This window comes from Apostichopus japonicus, chromosome 16, assembly GCF_037975245.1.
Source record: "Apostichopus japonicus isolate 1M-3 chromosome 16, ASM3797524v1, whole genome shotgun sequence".
NCBI classification, from domain to species: domain Eukaryota; kingdom Metazoa; phylum Echinodermata; class Holothuroidea; order Aspidochirotida; family Stichopodidae; genus Apostichopus; species Apostichopus japonicus.
In genome coordinates, this window is record NC_092576.1 from 45,751,141 (window position 1) to 45,766,815 (window position 15,675).

General features: G+C 38.7%; 1 protein-coding gene and 1 long non-coding RNA gene across 3 annotated transcripts in view; both read left to right on the forward strand.

The window, feature by feature from the left end:
- LOC139982203 (uncharacterized) overlaps positions 1-15,675 on the forward strand; it is a 36,457-nt gene that overhangs the window by 12,631 nt on the left and 8,151 nt on the right. For both annotated transcript variants that reach the window (XM_071994797.1, XM_071994796.1), the window contains one exon: positions 1,242-1,271. In XM_071994797.1, the coding sequence (XP_071850898.1) occupies positions 1,242-1,271 (30 nt within the window). The remainder of the gene's footprint in view (positions 1-1,241; positions 1,272-15,675) is intronic.
- LOC139983399 (uncharacterized) lies at positions 2,807-10,751 on the forward strand. Its single transcript, XR_011798654.1, has 4 exons — positions 2,807-3,470; positions 6,662-6,725; positions 7,463-7,578; positions 8,128-10,751. It is a non-coding gene; the product is annotated as an uncharacterized lncRNA (long non-coding RNA).

Sequence of the window (15,675 nt, forward strand, 5' to 3'; positions counted from 1 at the left end):
TGGTACTGCAGGGATCCAATAATACAACTGCAAACTGTAATTGGTTGCTACTGTAGGGATCCAATAATACAACCGCAAAACTGTTATTGGTTGGTACTAAAGGGATCCAATAATTCAACTGCACACTATTATTGGTTGGTACTGCAGGGATCCAATAATACAACTGCACACTACTATTGGTTGTTACTGCAGGATCCAATAATACAACTGCACACTATTATTGGCTGGTACTGCAGGATCCAATAACAAAACTGCACACTGTTATTGGTTGGTACTAAATGGATCCAATAACACAACTGCACACTGTTATTGGTTTGTACTGTAGGGATCCAATAACACAACTGCACACTGTTATTGGTTGGTACTGCAGGGATCCAATAATACAACTGCACACTGTAATTGGTTGGCACTGCAGGGATCCAATAACACAACTGCACACTGTTATTGGCTGGTACTGCAGGGATTCAATAACACAACTGCACACTGTTATTGGTTGGTCATTCTATATCGCTCTTGATCCCAATTGAGCAATTGTGTAGTACAAAACATAGAAGGATTAATTCCACTTATATTTCTCTTGAATATACCTCATTGCGACACCCTGGAAGTCAAGCGTTTTGAGATATTTCGCTTTCTCTTAAAGAGAGATTGATGTACAAATTGCATGTGCGAGAAAGATTTTAGCTTTCATGGAATTTATTTTAAAGCCCTGTTCGGGGTGTCAAGTTGGGGGGGGGGGGGGGTTGAGTGGAATGTGGAATAAAAGTTATCGCTGCAGTGCTTGCAAACATTCCTCATGTAGCCAATTCAACTTTAGCCCAAAAACAATTTTCTGACTATTCAATGTCATTGATACGTATTTCAAAGCCCCAGCTTTGATCCACGGCGTAAATCACAAGAAATTGTAGTATTTTATCAGTCTAATATTAACCACAGAAAGAAAAGATTGGGCGTAAAGGCGATTATGTGTTGTTTTTTTTTTACCGTAGCTGACTGGGATGAGAAGCAAGTGGAATAAAGTAACGTGGTTATCACTGTGCATCAAACATAGTTCTTATTAATCATCCTTCTATTAGCTTCCACACTGAATAACAAACTATGATAACGACATAATGTTTGTTAATAGAAGAAATGTACTTCATATATCACCATGCATATATGTAATTCACAACACTCACAACTCGTAATCACATACATGTTAATTTAAAGTAATGTCACCTCGGACTTTTTTGCTCCTACAGGTTGAAAGAATTCGAAATATGCGCCAAAAGGTATGTTTATAATAGTTTGTTTGCAAGCATTCCTAGTTATTATTAAATTATTATTAGTTATTATTAGAACAAACAAAATATGAGATCCTATTGACTGACTTGTTTTTAGTTTGAGTTAGATTTACGTATAAAGACAAAGTTACCTCATAATACGGTATATCGTCCAACGACCAGTGTCATTTATGTTAACATTATGGATTAGTTACGTCATATACTGTATATCGTGCAACGAAGAGTTATGTTAACATAATGAATCAGTAACCGCATAATACGGTGTATAGTGAAAAGTCCATGTCATTTTTTTCCACACTAACGCGTTCTTAGCTTTGCAATACGTGTCACATCGGTTGACGAAAAATTGTCTTAGCTAAAACCTGACATATTTAAAGGTGAATTATTTATGAGTAATGAACTGCTGTCGACGGCTTAATGTATCGTTTAGTTGCATGCTGTGTTCTCATATTATCTTTCGTTGTGACTGTTGAATATTGAGGGAGTAACTGAGTCTTTCACTTTATCCCTGTGAAATGTAGCTGCAATACAACACATCGTCTCTCATCACGTGTCCTCTGCATGCTATTTAAAACACGCCTTCTCGTCATCACGTGTCTTATGCATGTAATTTATAACACACCGTCTCGTCATCACGTGTCTCCTGCATGTCATTTATAACACGCCTTCTCGTCATCACGTGTCATATGCATGTAATTTATAACACGCCGTCTCGTCATCACGTGTCTTATGTATGTTATTTATAACAAATCTTCTCGTCATCACGTGTCTTATGCATGTCATTTATAACACACCGTCTCGTCATCGCGTGTCTCCTTCATGTAATTTAAAACACGCCTTCTCGTCATCACGTGTCTTATGCATGTCATTTAAAACACGCCGTCTCGTCATCACGTGTCTCCTGCATGTCATTCATAACCCGCCGTCTCGTCTTCATGTGTCTCCTGCATGTCATTTATGACACACCGACTCGTCATCACGTGTCTTATGCATGTCATTTATAACACACCGTCTCTTCATCACGTGTCTCCTGCATGTCACTTATAACACTCCGTCTCGTCATCACGTCTTCTGCATGAAATTGCATTTAGCAAACAGTATTTGTTATTCGGGTGCTACTTTACGATAAATAAAAAACAAACTGCTGAAAAATGAGATCTGTAAAAGTGATACTCAGAATGTTCAAGAGTCTCTACGATCACTTCCAAACTAGCGAGATGGTCATCATATAAACATAGAAAAAGAAACAACATATATAATTCATGACGTCATCATATAAACAGAAAGAAAGAGACAAAATAATTCATGACGTCAACATATAAACAGAGAAAAGACACAAAAGTATTAATGAAGTCATGTTAAGGGCTTTTGCAAGTCATTTACGTAATGGCTTTCGACAGATGTGCACACGCAGCAGCCTTTAATCACTGATTTACGTTTTTGTAATAATAGTCCCAACAATAAGTTTGTACTTATTTAAGTGCACTATAAATATATATATATATATATATATATATATATATATATACATTGGTATATTTGTTTACTTCAACGCATGATAGCTGGGACTTAGGTTTACCTCGGGGATAGGTTTACCTGACACCAGGTAAACCTAAGTCTAGGGTCTTCTTGTTCAATCAATTTCACTTCCTTTGAGGAATGATAATTTCGAGTTAAGAGAAAACCTCATAAACTTTTCAATTCCGAAGTTACAAAAAAAAAATCGTTCATTTAAAGGGTAAAATTTCCCCTCAAAAGTGGAGGTAATTCCGAAGGGTATATAACAGAATTACGAACATGGTATATATGTTGATCCCAACTTTACACCTCGATTTTGACCAAATGCGGCAATATATAGTTCCGAAACTTAAAGGTTCCTCTAATTACACTGAAATCTTCGTAATTGTACTTTTTCTTCCATTAATTTGGGATATTTAAGAAAATAAGAGTTTCTATTTTAACTGGCAAATTTACACGTAACGAAACAACGCCCCCACACATAAGCAGTTCTTTCTGTGTTCGGTGGCAGGGCAGTCGATCGGATCGTATCGTTGCTATCCCAATAGCCTACATTCAACGTTACTTTATGTGGCCTAGCCATGTAGTCTACAAAGGAAAGTGCCGCAGGTTACCGTAAACGTTTCCCATTTGAAGTTGGCTTTTGGACTTTGGTGCAGTATATGCATTGTAAGTAAATTCCTTAAAAGTGTTCCGGATATATTAATAACATTTAGAGTAAATACCTTCATGCTGAACACAAATAAAGTAAGACCATGGTTAGAGTTAGAGTAGACTAGCCTAGGCCTAACGTTAGCCCTAAATTGGACCTATCAGTATTACTGGCTATGGTAAATCGCAGCTGCCTGCTACTGCCTTTGCTGATACTCGGAATATAAATGTGATACATAAATTAAAGTATATACTTGTAACAGACTGGTCAACCTACACATTTTGCAGCCTGGTGATCTTCCAGATCTTTTAAAGTAAAGGCTTAATAATTGACGCACCTCCAAATATTACTAGGCCTAGGCCTACTAGTACTAGGCTACTATTACTATATACTAGCCTACTACTACTGTAGCTAGTACTAGCAACTATACAGCAGGCAACCATAACTTTTTGCAGCCAAGCAGAGGTAAATATTTCATGAGTTTGAATCCATTTCAGGTATTTGCTGATCAAATTGTTTCTGTGCATGTTTTGGGGCATTTGGAAATCTTACTCCCTAAAAATAACCAAAATTACCTCAATATAATACCACTAATCTCTGGGACCTGACCTTTCTGAAGTTAGAGGCTCAGAGCATAGCAAACAGCATCCAAAGATAATGGATGTTTACTTAGGCCTTCACTACAGTAAGCTCATCGACAGATGTGTCAATTTAGGAGTATGAAAGAACTTGCATTCGTGCGATGCAATTTTGAACCATTTTACGAAATATAAATCTTTGGGTATGTCTCAATCTCTCTGACATAAAATAAGGCAGTCAGAAAGTCACAACTCCACAAAAACAGATACACAAGCAAACGGAACACTACAGTAAAAGAAAGGGCCTGACAGATTCCATAAACGAGTTACAAAAGTAAAAAATGTGAAAACGTTTGCCGTCTCAGTACAATATTCATCCCCACAATATTCTCTATATGTGTTAGTGTGCATCACTAAGCCCTGTGCGTACAGTAGTAGTGGTGTGTCATTGGTTCTGATTCAGAGAACTAAGTCACACAGGGCCTCAGTGTAGCAGTGTACAACAATTTTTTGTACTGTAACATGAGTTTTTTCCCCCTGCACCTATGGGATGAATCATGGCTGAAGGTAAACAATTGAGTATTCATTTTAGAATAACAACGCAATCATGGCTAAGTAATTTAGGCATTTTGATATTAACGTTATGATGTGGGTAGTGTTAATAGTGCTGAAGTAATAGCTTGATCAAAAGTATTCCTCAAAGTCCCACAATGCCTTTACAGGGTGACCTACTGTACAGTCACTTGAGCACTTAGGAGTTTTTGCAAAAAGAGCAAATTCCTTGTCCAAAATTGCTAGGTTTGATCCAGTTTTACGGAGTCCCATAACAAAAAAACACAGTCTGTGATATATCAATGGAAAAGTGTAAAGATTCAATGTAACATATTTGAAAGGATTAGAGTATGTTGAAAAACCACCAGCTATGCATTTTAAGGAAATAAACAGTACCTCATTGAACCTTGCATTGTGTTCACACTAATGAGTTATGAAATTGTTATCAGTGTCTTCATCATTAAAAGCTATTAATTAGGTTGATCAATGGTCTCACATATTACTGCAATCACAGAGGTTAAATTTCAATCAGGTTATAATGCCAAGGGAATCCAGACCTACTTCATAAAAAAAAATTTAAAAAAATTCATGGCTCCTATAAAAATCATTCATGATAAAAACCAGCATACTGTACATACAGTATGTGCAACTAAAGTAGTTTCATATTGGGTATCATGTCCAAATAAAAGCTCTTGATTGTATTCAGTTTTCATACTTTTAAAAATGACCATCTGTGTGCAGTAATTTGGTGTTAGTAAGTAACATGAAAACGCACAAGACTAATGTTCAACAGGCACTAGATAGTTCTCATGTCCATAGCACAAACCAGGGAGTTGTTCCATTACAACTCCCAGCACGAACAGGCTATTATGATCAGAGTTGTTATGGAACAAATAAAACTCCCTTGTATGATGTTAGAACTGTACTGTGTGACAAAACACTTATATGCATACATGTGGTAACATGTTGCTATGATCCGATACTACCTGGTTGGGTGTATAAATAGATCACCATTATGCAAACTTCACATGGTTTCCATTATGTAATAAGTTTCATTTTATGAATTTGTCAATCTGACATGTACGCTACTGTATATGTGTAGGCTGCATGTACAACTTATTGTATCTTAATAATATACAGCAAAAAACTATTGAGAACTGTGATAAACAACATTTTCAAAGTGACAGTTGGGGATCTAAAAAGACCACTGAAAGCCTTCTGTAGCGATATAACATGATACTAAACATTATATATCTCTGCAAGCTAGTGTACCCTGCTTTGAGACGCATGGTTTAAATAAGGTTTTCACAAGTTTGCCCTGTTGACCCAACCACTGGCCTAGACATACCAATAAATAGATCTATCCATGCTTCAAATTGAGTTTTCACAATTTGACCATTTTTACCTAAATTACCTTTGACCTTCACCAAAAACAATAGGCTTCTTGTACTTGTGATGCATCTATACATACATACTGTACCAACTATGAGATCTGTCCAATAAAGCTTACTGTCATGAGAAACTGTGTTTACAAGCTAGGATCACAAACACAGTACTCCTACCAATGCACACGCACACATATGCCATCGTGAGTGGAAAGTTTCAACATCATTGAAACCAAACATTAAAAATGAACTCAGTCATAATGCCAAAGTCTGTGTACACGAGTAGTCCTGAGCTTAAACCCCAAATGATACGTTGAGGGACTAAATGTACCGGTATACATAGTCTAGGGTGCATGCAATTTTTTAGTAAATGAACTGCATGCGGGATGAGGCATTGAACCATGCATGAATACTCAGTCAATCTCTTGAAGTGATTGCATGCTAAATTCCTGGGTACAACTTACATACCAAATAATAGATCAATATTCAAACTTAGTAGTGTGGCATTTTTCTCAATTGTTGCATATGCGGTTTCCATGAAAAAAGTGATAGCTAAATTAACTGAACTGACATGAATATTGGACAACATGTACACTAAGTATTGACATCAAATAGGGAACTGCACTGTCAAGACTTCCACTTGCAATTTATGAAACAATTATCTGGACTTATTTATGTTCATTCTCTTGTCAGAAAAGATGGCTCAAATTTGAGGACTAGATGAGGACTAGATTTATATGTCATTGCTTGGAGCCAGGTACGGTGCATTCTATGAGTTTGAATTTTTCTTTTTAGTTTCTGGACAGGTATATGACATGCAGCATACAAATTAAAATTTGTTAATGAATTTTCTTCCTTTACAGCATCATAAAATTCATTATTAATAATCCATTTATACAAATTCTTATGTTGCTGTATTTGAGAGTAATTTTCGTTAGTAAAACAAAGATTTTAATCATATTCATTGCATTAACTATTATTCATGTAACTCCCTTACTTCACTGTATCAAATAAAACATTGTTTCACCAATCCATTATTCCAGTTGTTATACTGCTGGGAGGGGAGACACCAAGGTCTTTTAATACTTCAGTTACCCAATTAATGCTAACTAGATGCTCAATAATGCTTCCCACAACGGGGATGTTGGGTCTAGCAAACCTTAAGTCTAGTGGACCCTCAATGTAATGGGCATCCTCCCCCCCCCCCATGTTGGTACTGCATGTGGTATACTTTTGTTAGTGAAACTAAGAGTTTCATCCTAGTCATTACATTGAGGGATGCTCTTTATTAAACTCCTTTACTTCACTGCAGCGTATTGGTAATCAACTATTCTAGTTGTAATGTTGCTAGTACTGTATTTGAGAATCCTTTTGTTAGTGAAACGAAGAGTTTAATGCTATCCATTACATTTAGGAGTACTCTCTAAGTGTCTACCTTCACAACATCATATCATAAATTATTAACAATCCATTATCTCTTTATATTTATGGCAGAGCTGTAGTCGAGTCCAATTACCCAGAGCCCGATCCAAGTCCGAGTCCATCTTGTCTGAGCCAAATACAAGACCCCTCAAGTCCGAGCCGACTCCAGATACCAAAGATCACCTTTGGTAAAAATTCTTGAACTGTTATGATAATTATGCACCCAGGAGGAAATTTACCTCATGCTATAATTTTTTCGGACCAGATAAGTGACAGCAAGCTCTTCCTGGTTCATAAATGTTATAAAACTACTGGGAGGGGAGACACCAAGGTCCTTCAATACTTCAGTTACCCAATAAATGCTAACTAGACGCTCAATAATGCTTCCCACAATGGGGGTGTTGGGTCTAGCAAGTCTAGTGGACCCTCAATATAATGGGCATCCCTCTTGTTGGTACTGCATGTGGTATCCTTTTGTTAGTGAAACTAAGAGTTTTATCCTAGTCATTACATTGAGGGATGCTGTTTATTAAACTCCCTTTCTTCACTGCATCGTATTGGTGATCCATTATTTTAGCTGTAATGTTGCTAGTACTGTATTTGAGAATCCTTTTGTTAGTGAAACGAAGAGTTTAATGCTATCCATTACATTTAGGAGTTAACTTTCTAAGTCTCTACCTTCTCAACATCATATAATAAATTATTAACAATCCATTATCTTTTTATATTTATGGCAGAGCTGTAGTCGAGTCCAATTAGCCAGAGTCTGAGCCAAGTCCGACCCCACATGGTATGAGCCAAATCCAAGACCTTTCAAGTCCGAGCCGACTCCAGATATTCAAATATGATCACCTTTGGTAAAAATTCTTGAACTGTTATGATAATTATGCACCCAGGAGGAAATTTACCTCATGCTATAATTTTTTCGGACCAGATAAGTGGCAGCAAGCTTTTCCTGGTTCATAAATGTTCAGCCCGGGCGCTCAACTTTCAAACCATGCAGGGAGAGGCAAAATCATATTCAAACCACGACCACCGCCAGGTTAGAACGTGCTTGTGAGAACCCTGCTCTACTAAAAGTGAAATTCTAGTTACATTTAGGATTGCTCATTAAGATTTTCAAATCATCATCATTGTCATGGTTGCTACTTTTTCTGATGTCATCATCATTTGTGAATTATTGTGATTGTTGCCATGTTACATTTGCCAGTATCAATTTTGCTTATTGTTCTCTCAAAATTGCAGAGTAGAAGGAAGAAATGTTAGCTAATAGTTATTATACCATATGTTCTTGGTCTCTAAATTGTTTACGCTGAGGTCAGTATGAACAGAAGTGTTTATAATAGTTTTCCTTTCTGTTAAAGTATTTTCTGAATCATTTCATTAATTTTATATTTATACTGGAATTTTCAGTAGGTGTTGGCCTCATTGAGGGTCAAGGCTACTCAAGGTCAATAGAGTAACATAGAGCATCTAACTCAACAAGGAAAAGTTGGTAGTCATATGTAGTGCATATAGGTTTCTGACATTGAGTACTATTCTATAAACAGTATAGCAGAAGCCCATGTGAGATAACTAGATATCTGAATCTGAAAGCCATGTTAACATGATAGTTCAATGTTGGAATGATGAATGGAAGTTTGTATGCAGGTGTATCATGTGCTGAGCTCTTAGCCAAGTCAAAGGTTATTTGAGGCCAATATAGGTAAAATCTGAAAACCTTCATGATCCCATACTATCTAGTATCTGACTAGTAGCTGCTTTAATAGCTGAATCTTAGGGCAATTAATATATTTATCAGAACAAGTAATGTACCTCAAAAGACTTCTTAAGCTCTTTTGAGCCCCATTCAATATTTCAGTGTATTAACTTCATCATTCTTTTAACAAATTTACTCCAAATTGCTAGTTTCATGTTCTGGCAATGAACCTTTGTCATATCATGTTGCATGAGTGCTTTAACTGGTTTACAAGCTTGCAAAATTCTTAAAAGGAGGATAGGGTGTTGGGATAAATAGTTCAAAATAATATTAACAAAATTGTACCATATTTTGCTTTTCTTTTTTCCCATATGTTGCCACTGCTTGAATAAGACTAGTTGATAGGACTTTTTGTGAGCTCCACCTTTGACAACAAGGTACAGTAGACTTCAACTGCATCTTGTTGGCAACATCCTAGGAAAGTTTCAATAAACACAGATGTTTCTGTAAATGAGGAATCTGATGAACATTCCAATACTGCAAGTCTTTATTGGACATTTCAGCAGGAGGCAATAACCAATTCTGCTATCGTTACATACTGTAGGTCCTTTATAAAATGCCACTTAAAGAACTGTATTACTTCCTTGGAAGGTGAATTTTATTGTCAAATACAACATCTGTCAAATATTTAGTTTCCCAACCTGTCCAACACCTCCCCCCCACCCCTCCATTTATCCCGAGTAGTTTACAGAAACTGGGACAGAACATTTTTTGTGGGAAGCAAGGTTAAATAATGTTGTTTGAGGTATTGAGCATTTATCAATATGTCCCTTTCGAAACTAGATAGGAGGAAGTAGCAAACAATGCAAGGAAAACATGAAGTTCAAGTGGATGCTTTAATTGCTTTTACCCAAAACATTGCTATATTCATTGATAAATATAATCCGCTTCAAATTCAGTACCGTTATACAACATGCAAAAGAGTTATGATATTGATGTACTTTCTGAATTTAGACCATTGCAGGTGAACATCTTAACATTGGTTTTTAATTTGACTGTATGTAGAAAACAAATGAACCTCAGATACAATGTCGTGCAAATGCATATTACTGCTAGGAGCTGTTTAACAAACAGTGAAAGAAAAATTTATTACTTGACTGTCAAAAGATTCGCAGAACTCCACTCCTTCAACAATATTTACAGTGGTGCAGACTTCAAAGCAGTGCAAGGGCAACAACTGTCTATCTCTTTAACAAATTTCCAAGTGCTTTCATTTCTAGCATTTGCATATGTTCAAAAGAAAAATGACAAATTAAAAGATGTGGTCTTTTCAACATGTTACCACATCTCCCCCCTCTCTCCCCCATCAAAAAAGTATTGCATGTACAGCAGTAACCCTTTTTGTACATGTGCAATATATGGGGCAGAGCCCAGGGGCGTAGCGAAGGGGTTTTTGTTGGGGGGTGTGGAGAATTTGATTTGCCGACGAATCTGGAAGTGGTGACTGAAATGGGCGAAGGGGTCTAAGGGGAGGGGGTGTCCCCCTACCCTTTGGCAATTTTTTAGTTTTGAAACGTCCTTAGATGCAATCTGGTGCATATTTTAAGTCAAATTTGATATGCCGACGGATCTGGAAGTGGCGACTGAAATGGGGGAGGGGTCTAAGGGAAGGGGATCCCCCTCCCCTTTGGCAATTTTTTAGTTTTGAAACGTCCTTAGATGCAATCTGGTGCATATTTTAAGTCAAATTTGATATGCCTACATATCTGGAAGTGGTAACTGAAATGGGGGAGGGGTCTAAGGGGAGGGGGTGCCCCCCTCCCCTTTGGAAAATTTTTAGTTTTGAAACGTCCTTAGATGCAATCTGGTGCATATTTTATGTCAAATTTGGCACGGAAGAAGCTCCCGTTCTCCTTTTCTCTATTCAGCTTTCCTTCTTTCTTCCCCTTCCGCTCTCTTCACCTTTTCTCATTTTGCCGACAGACCCAAAATTTGCCGACAGCGACCAAATTATTGGGGGTGTGTGACACCCCCCCACACCCCCCGCTCGCTACGCCCCTGGCAGAGCCTTATTCATGACTTGACCAAGCCCTTTATCCATTTGAATAGCACAAGTTATGTCAGTGGTATTCACATCAATGCCTCATTGAAAATGTGCCTCATGTTGAATTTTCTAGCAGATAGCATGAATGTGAATGAGCTGTAGTTGTTGAAGTTGCTTTGTTTATATATTTCTGAAAGTAACATGAAATTTCATATTGATTTTTAATGAAAATATTTGCATTTATCAGTAATAAACAGAAAGAAGACATAATGATTTCTGCTAAAGTGTCTTATCTCTGCCTCTTATGTTACAAATGTGTTCATTGGTTGGTCCTTGTACTTCGAACATATTGCTCCCTAACTCAGCAAACCCATATTCGATCTGAAGATGCTAATTCAGACAGCTTACTGTTCTAGCAAGTTCTCGACCAATTATATTGATGAATTTGCATCTGGATGAATTTGCACTGGATGAATTTGAATCATGCCAACTATGTAAGGAGCCATTTCTTTAAACCTTGTTAAACCTTATCATTCATTGGTCTGCATGGTATCGAATCTCCATGATGACCACTCATGAACGACCCTTCGACCGCGGACCGGCAGTAGGCTATAGTTGCTGAAAAACCTGACGTGACATAGCGCATAGGCCGAGATATGTCATGATATTTCAAAGCAACTTACCAGATTGTCTTTTTTCTTCTATTTCTCTAAACTATTTGATGACCATATCAAGACATGGGGATCTCAAAATAAAGGATGCTGTGAAACTTTAGAGCAGCTTACGAGGCCTGGGAAGTGCTATTTCCAACGATCTAGGAGGTCTTTATAGCTGAAAATTTCCCGTATGCTGAGCGCCAACCCATATGGTGGCACTCCACTCAGGTAGTAACAAGACGCCCTCCCAGGAATTGTTCAAGCCCCCCCCCCCAAGCGCCCACCCCCTCCACTGGAACAATCCTGGCTACGTCACTGCATGTACCACAGGTTTATCTGATATCAAAGTGAAAGCGGCTTTCCACAAGAATAAAGAAAGCATATCTACATTTTTGTGTAACACCTACACAACTCAATCCCCACGCAAACAAGACTACCTACGTATAGTTTTCATTGAGGATTCCAATAATTCCTGCAATTTCCTACCAATAACATATGGAAAGTCACTCCTGTTATCGTGGCGGAGCTAGGGGTATTGGTAAGAGGGGGTGAGAATGGTCTGTATGGGCGCTTTCGACTTTATCTAAGCGGAGCGCCACCACAGGTTGGCGCAGAGCGTACAGAAATCTTTTGAGTAAAGATGCTCCCTATATGGCCGGAAATGACCCTTTCCGGGCCTTGCTAATTTGCAGATAAACGAAGATTAAATAGGTGTCATCGCCAACAAAATGTGACAAATGTCAATAGGTAGATGAGAGCGCCATAAAAAAGTCAATACTCGCGAATAAGTAAAAGAAGTGATCAATAGCTGAAAAGGGCGCCAGCAGTCCATATTAGTCCGTTGAGGGGGGGGGGGGGCATCCGCCCCCTGACTGTATTGACGCTCCGCCACTGTTGGGAGCTCAGTGTAGGAAGAGAAGGGGGGAGAGGGAGGGTATTTTTTAACGGTTTGGGTGAGCGTCTGCAATGATTCGTAATGACATGTTATCACAAGCGTTCAACATGCTCAAATAAAAAGAATGAATGAGGAGGAATTCATATCACTTTTCAATCATTTTTTGAAACAAATTGAGCGAATTGATCGCTAGTAATCTTGAAATTGGTTTTATCACGGTGATTGTCATGTTTCTCATATGTACCTTTCTCATATAAAAGAATTCTGTACGTAATGTTATCAGAAATACTTTTAAAATGACACCAAAGAGATTAAAAATTCTTTTCGAATTTGTTAATATTGTCTTTTAAGAGACACCGTAGACACGTTGCTCGGTTGGGTTTACTGCGATAGTGGCAAATGGAGACCAATATCCGCACTTAGTGGACCTAATGTTATAGTCGTGCATTGACCTTGAACAGAGGGGCCTACCGTGAAAACGTACGGAAAATTTATCCTTTTATATCTCAGCGAGACAATTCCACTGGATACAATAATACGACTCAAAAGTCCTTAGATGTGGTTATCATAACAATCACAATAAAAGATATGTATGAAAAGCAGAACAAAGATATGATGGAAACTCAAATGTGGACCAAAAAACGATGTCCCTACGGATGCCGTTTAGTGACATTTACATAATTTGTGTGTAGTAGGTTCCGTAGCTCTTTTGTGGAAAAACTTTGTGATATGCTTAAAGTTGGTAGTTCATCCATGCTTTAGATTAATGAGAGACATAGATCATCACGTTTTATGAGGAGGGAGGCTATTTTTAAAAATCTGGGTAATAGGTACTGTAACTCTTTTCTTGGAGAAAGCTTGGAATAGGCGGATAAGGAAGAAAGTTTCGAGTTCCTTCCACGCATTAGATAAATGAGGGACCTAGTTCATCACGCTTTGCGAGGATATCTCATATATTAGGTGTAAGAGAAGCGATGATTGTAAGGAGGGGAAGGGGAGAATGGGGGGGGGGGGTAAATGATGTTACCAGGGGACCTAATAATTTGTCCTAAATGAGATTTAAAAAATTCATTAATGTAAGTAAATTTTATTACTGCCTGCTCTCGCTGATTTCTTTTAACCCTATAGAGCGGAGTGTGTGAGGTGAAGAAGGGTAGGGCAGGATGGGGGAGGGATGATAAATGACGATGTAACCAGGGGGCTAATAATTCGTTCAATAAGAGATTTGAAAATATATATATATATGCAAGTTAATATCATTACTGCCTGCTCCCATTGATTTCTTTCAAACCTAAGTTACGCTTAATTATCGGAAGACTATACGCCGATAATACAATTCTTTAACAAGGAGATGCTTCTAATTTATTAAACTGTGTAACTTTCACTAATCTATTTGGAAAAAATATGCTTTTAAGTTGAAAGAGTCAGTAAGGATCAATTAAGTAGAACAAGGATCGTTGCGTGCTGCGTGTAACGATGAAGTTTCCTACATTGGGATGGAAGAGTATCAGGGAGTGTAAGATTGAGTGGGAAGTTAAATGACGGTGTAACTGAGAAATTAAAAAAAATCTTAGTGATAAAATCATTATTGCTTGCTCTTTGCTGATTTAACATTAGAATAAGTGTCTCTAATCATTAGATATTCCTTTAACATACGAGGTTCGGTTGGGGAAGGGGGGGGGGGTACTAGACGGATTGACGGGGAAGAAGATTGGGAGCCAGTGGCGGAGCTAGGGATATTGGACAGAGGGGCGAGAAAGGTCTGAACGGGCGCTTTCGACTTTATCTAAGCGGAGCGCCACCACAGGTTGGCGCAGAGCGTACAGAAATGTTTTGAGTAAAGATACTCCCTATATCGCCGGAAATGACCCTTTAGGTATAGGTGTCATCGCCAACAAAATGTGACAAATGTCAATAGGTAGATGAGAGCGCAATAAAAAAGTAAATAATCGCGAATAAGTAAAAAGTGTTGAATAGCTGAAAAGGGCGCCAGCTTCCCATTTGAGTCCGCCCCCCCCCGCCTGACTGTATGGACGCTCCGCCACTGCCTGTTATGACATTAGAAACAAATACTGATATGAGATGAGTGTGGTATATACCTACTGGCGACTGATAACAGTATTATAGTGCATGTTCTAGCCTTTTGACATCGTATGAATCTAGCAGACAACGTACAGGTACCGTCTGGTACCATTATCCGTTTTGAGTGATATTTAGGGGTTCTAGGACAAAATCCCCCGGACAAAATCCCCCCAGACAATATTCCACTGACCCATACAAAGCCTGCCTGCAACAACCAGCGATGGCCCAGGTGTGACAGTCAAGGCATGGGACATTGCACTGGTTAGGGTACCGTTCAGGGGATTGGTCAGGGTACTAGTGAGGGTACTGGCGAGTGTAACTGTGAGGGCTCCTGTTAGGGTACCTGTGAGGGTACCGGTCAAGGTACTGGTCATGTGACTGGTCAGGGTACCGGTCATCATACTGGTCACTCTACCAGTCAGGGTTCCACTCACTGTACTGGTTAGGGTACTGGTCAGGATACTGGTCAGGGGACTGGTCCGGAGTTCATTGAGGGTAATTGCAAGGCTACCTGTTAGTATGGCCATGGGATATAGCTCCATGTTGTGGCATTTAAGGGACCGGTCAAGGTACTGGTCAAATTACTGTTTATTGTACCAGTACTAGTAAGGGTACGTGTCAGAGTATGTGTCAGGGTGCCTTTCAGGATACCAGTTGGGATACCGGTCGAGGTACCGGCCGGGGTACAGGTCAGGGAGGAGCACCGGTGGGGGTAACTGTCAGGCTCACTATTAAGGTACCGGTCGGGGTATGGTCGGAGTACTGGTCCGGGAACCACTGAGAGTACCAATGGAAATACTGGTGAGGGTACCGGATGACGGTACTGGATGACGATACCGGGGACCGGGATGACGCATTTTTGTAAAGAATTGATGGGATTTTTTTATAGCTTGGGGAGATTTTGGCTTG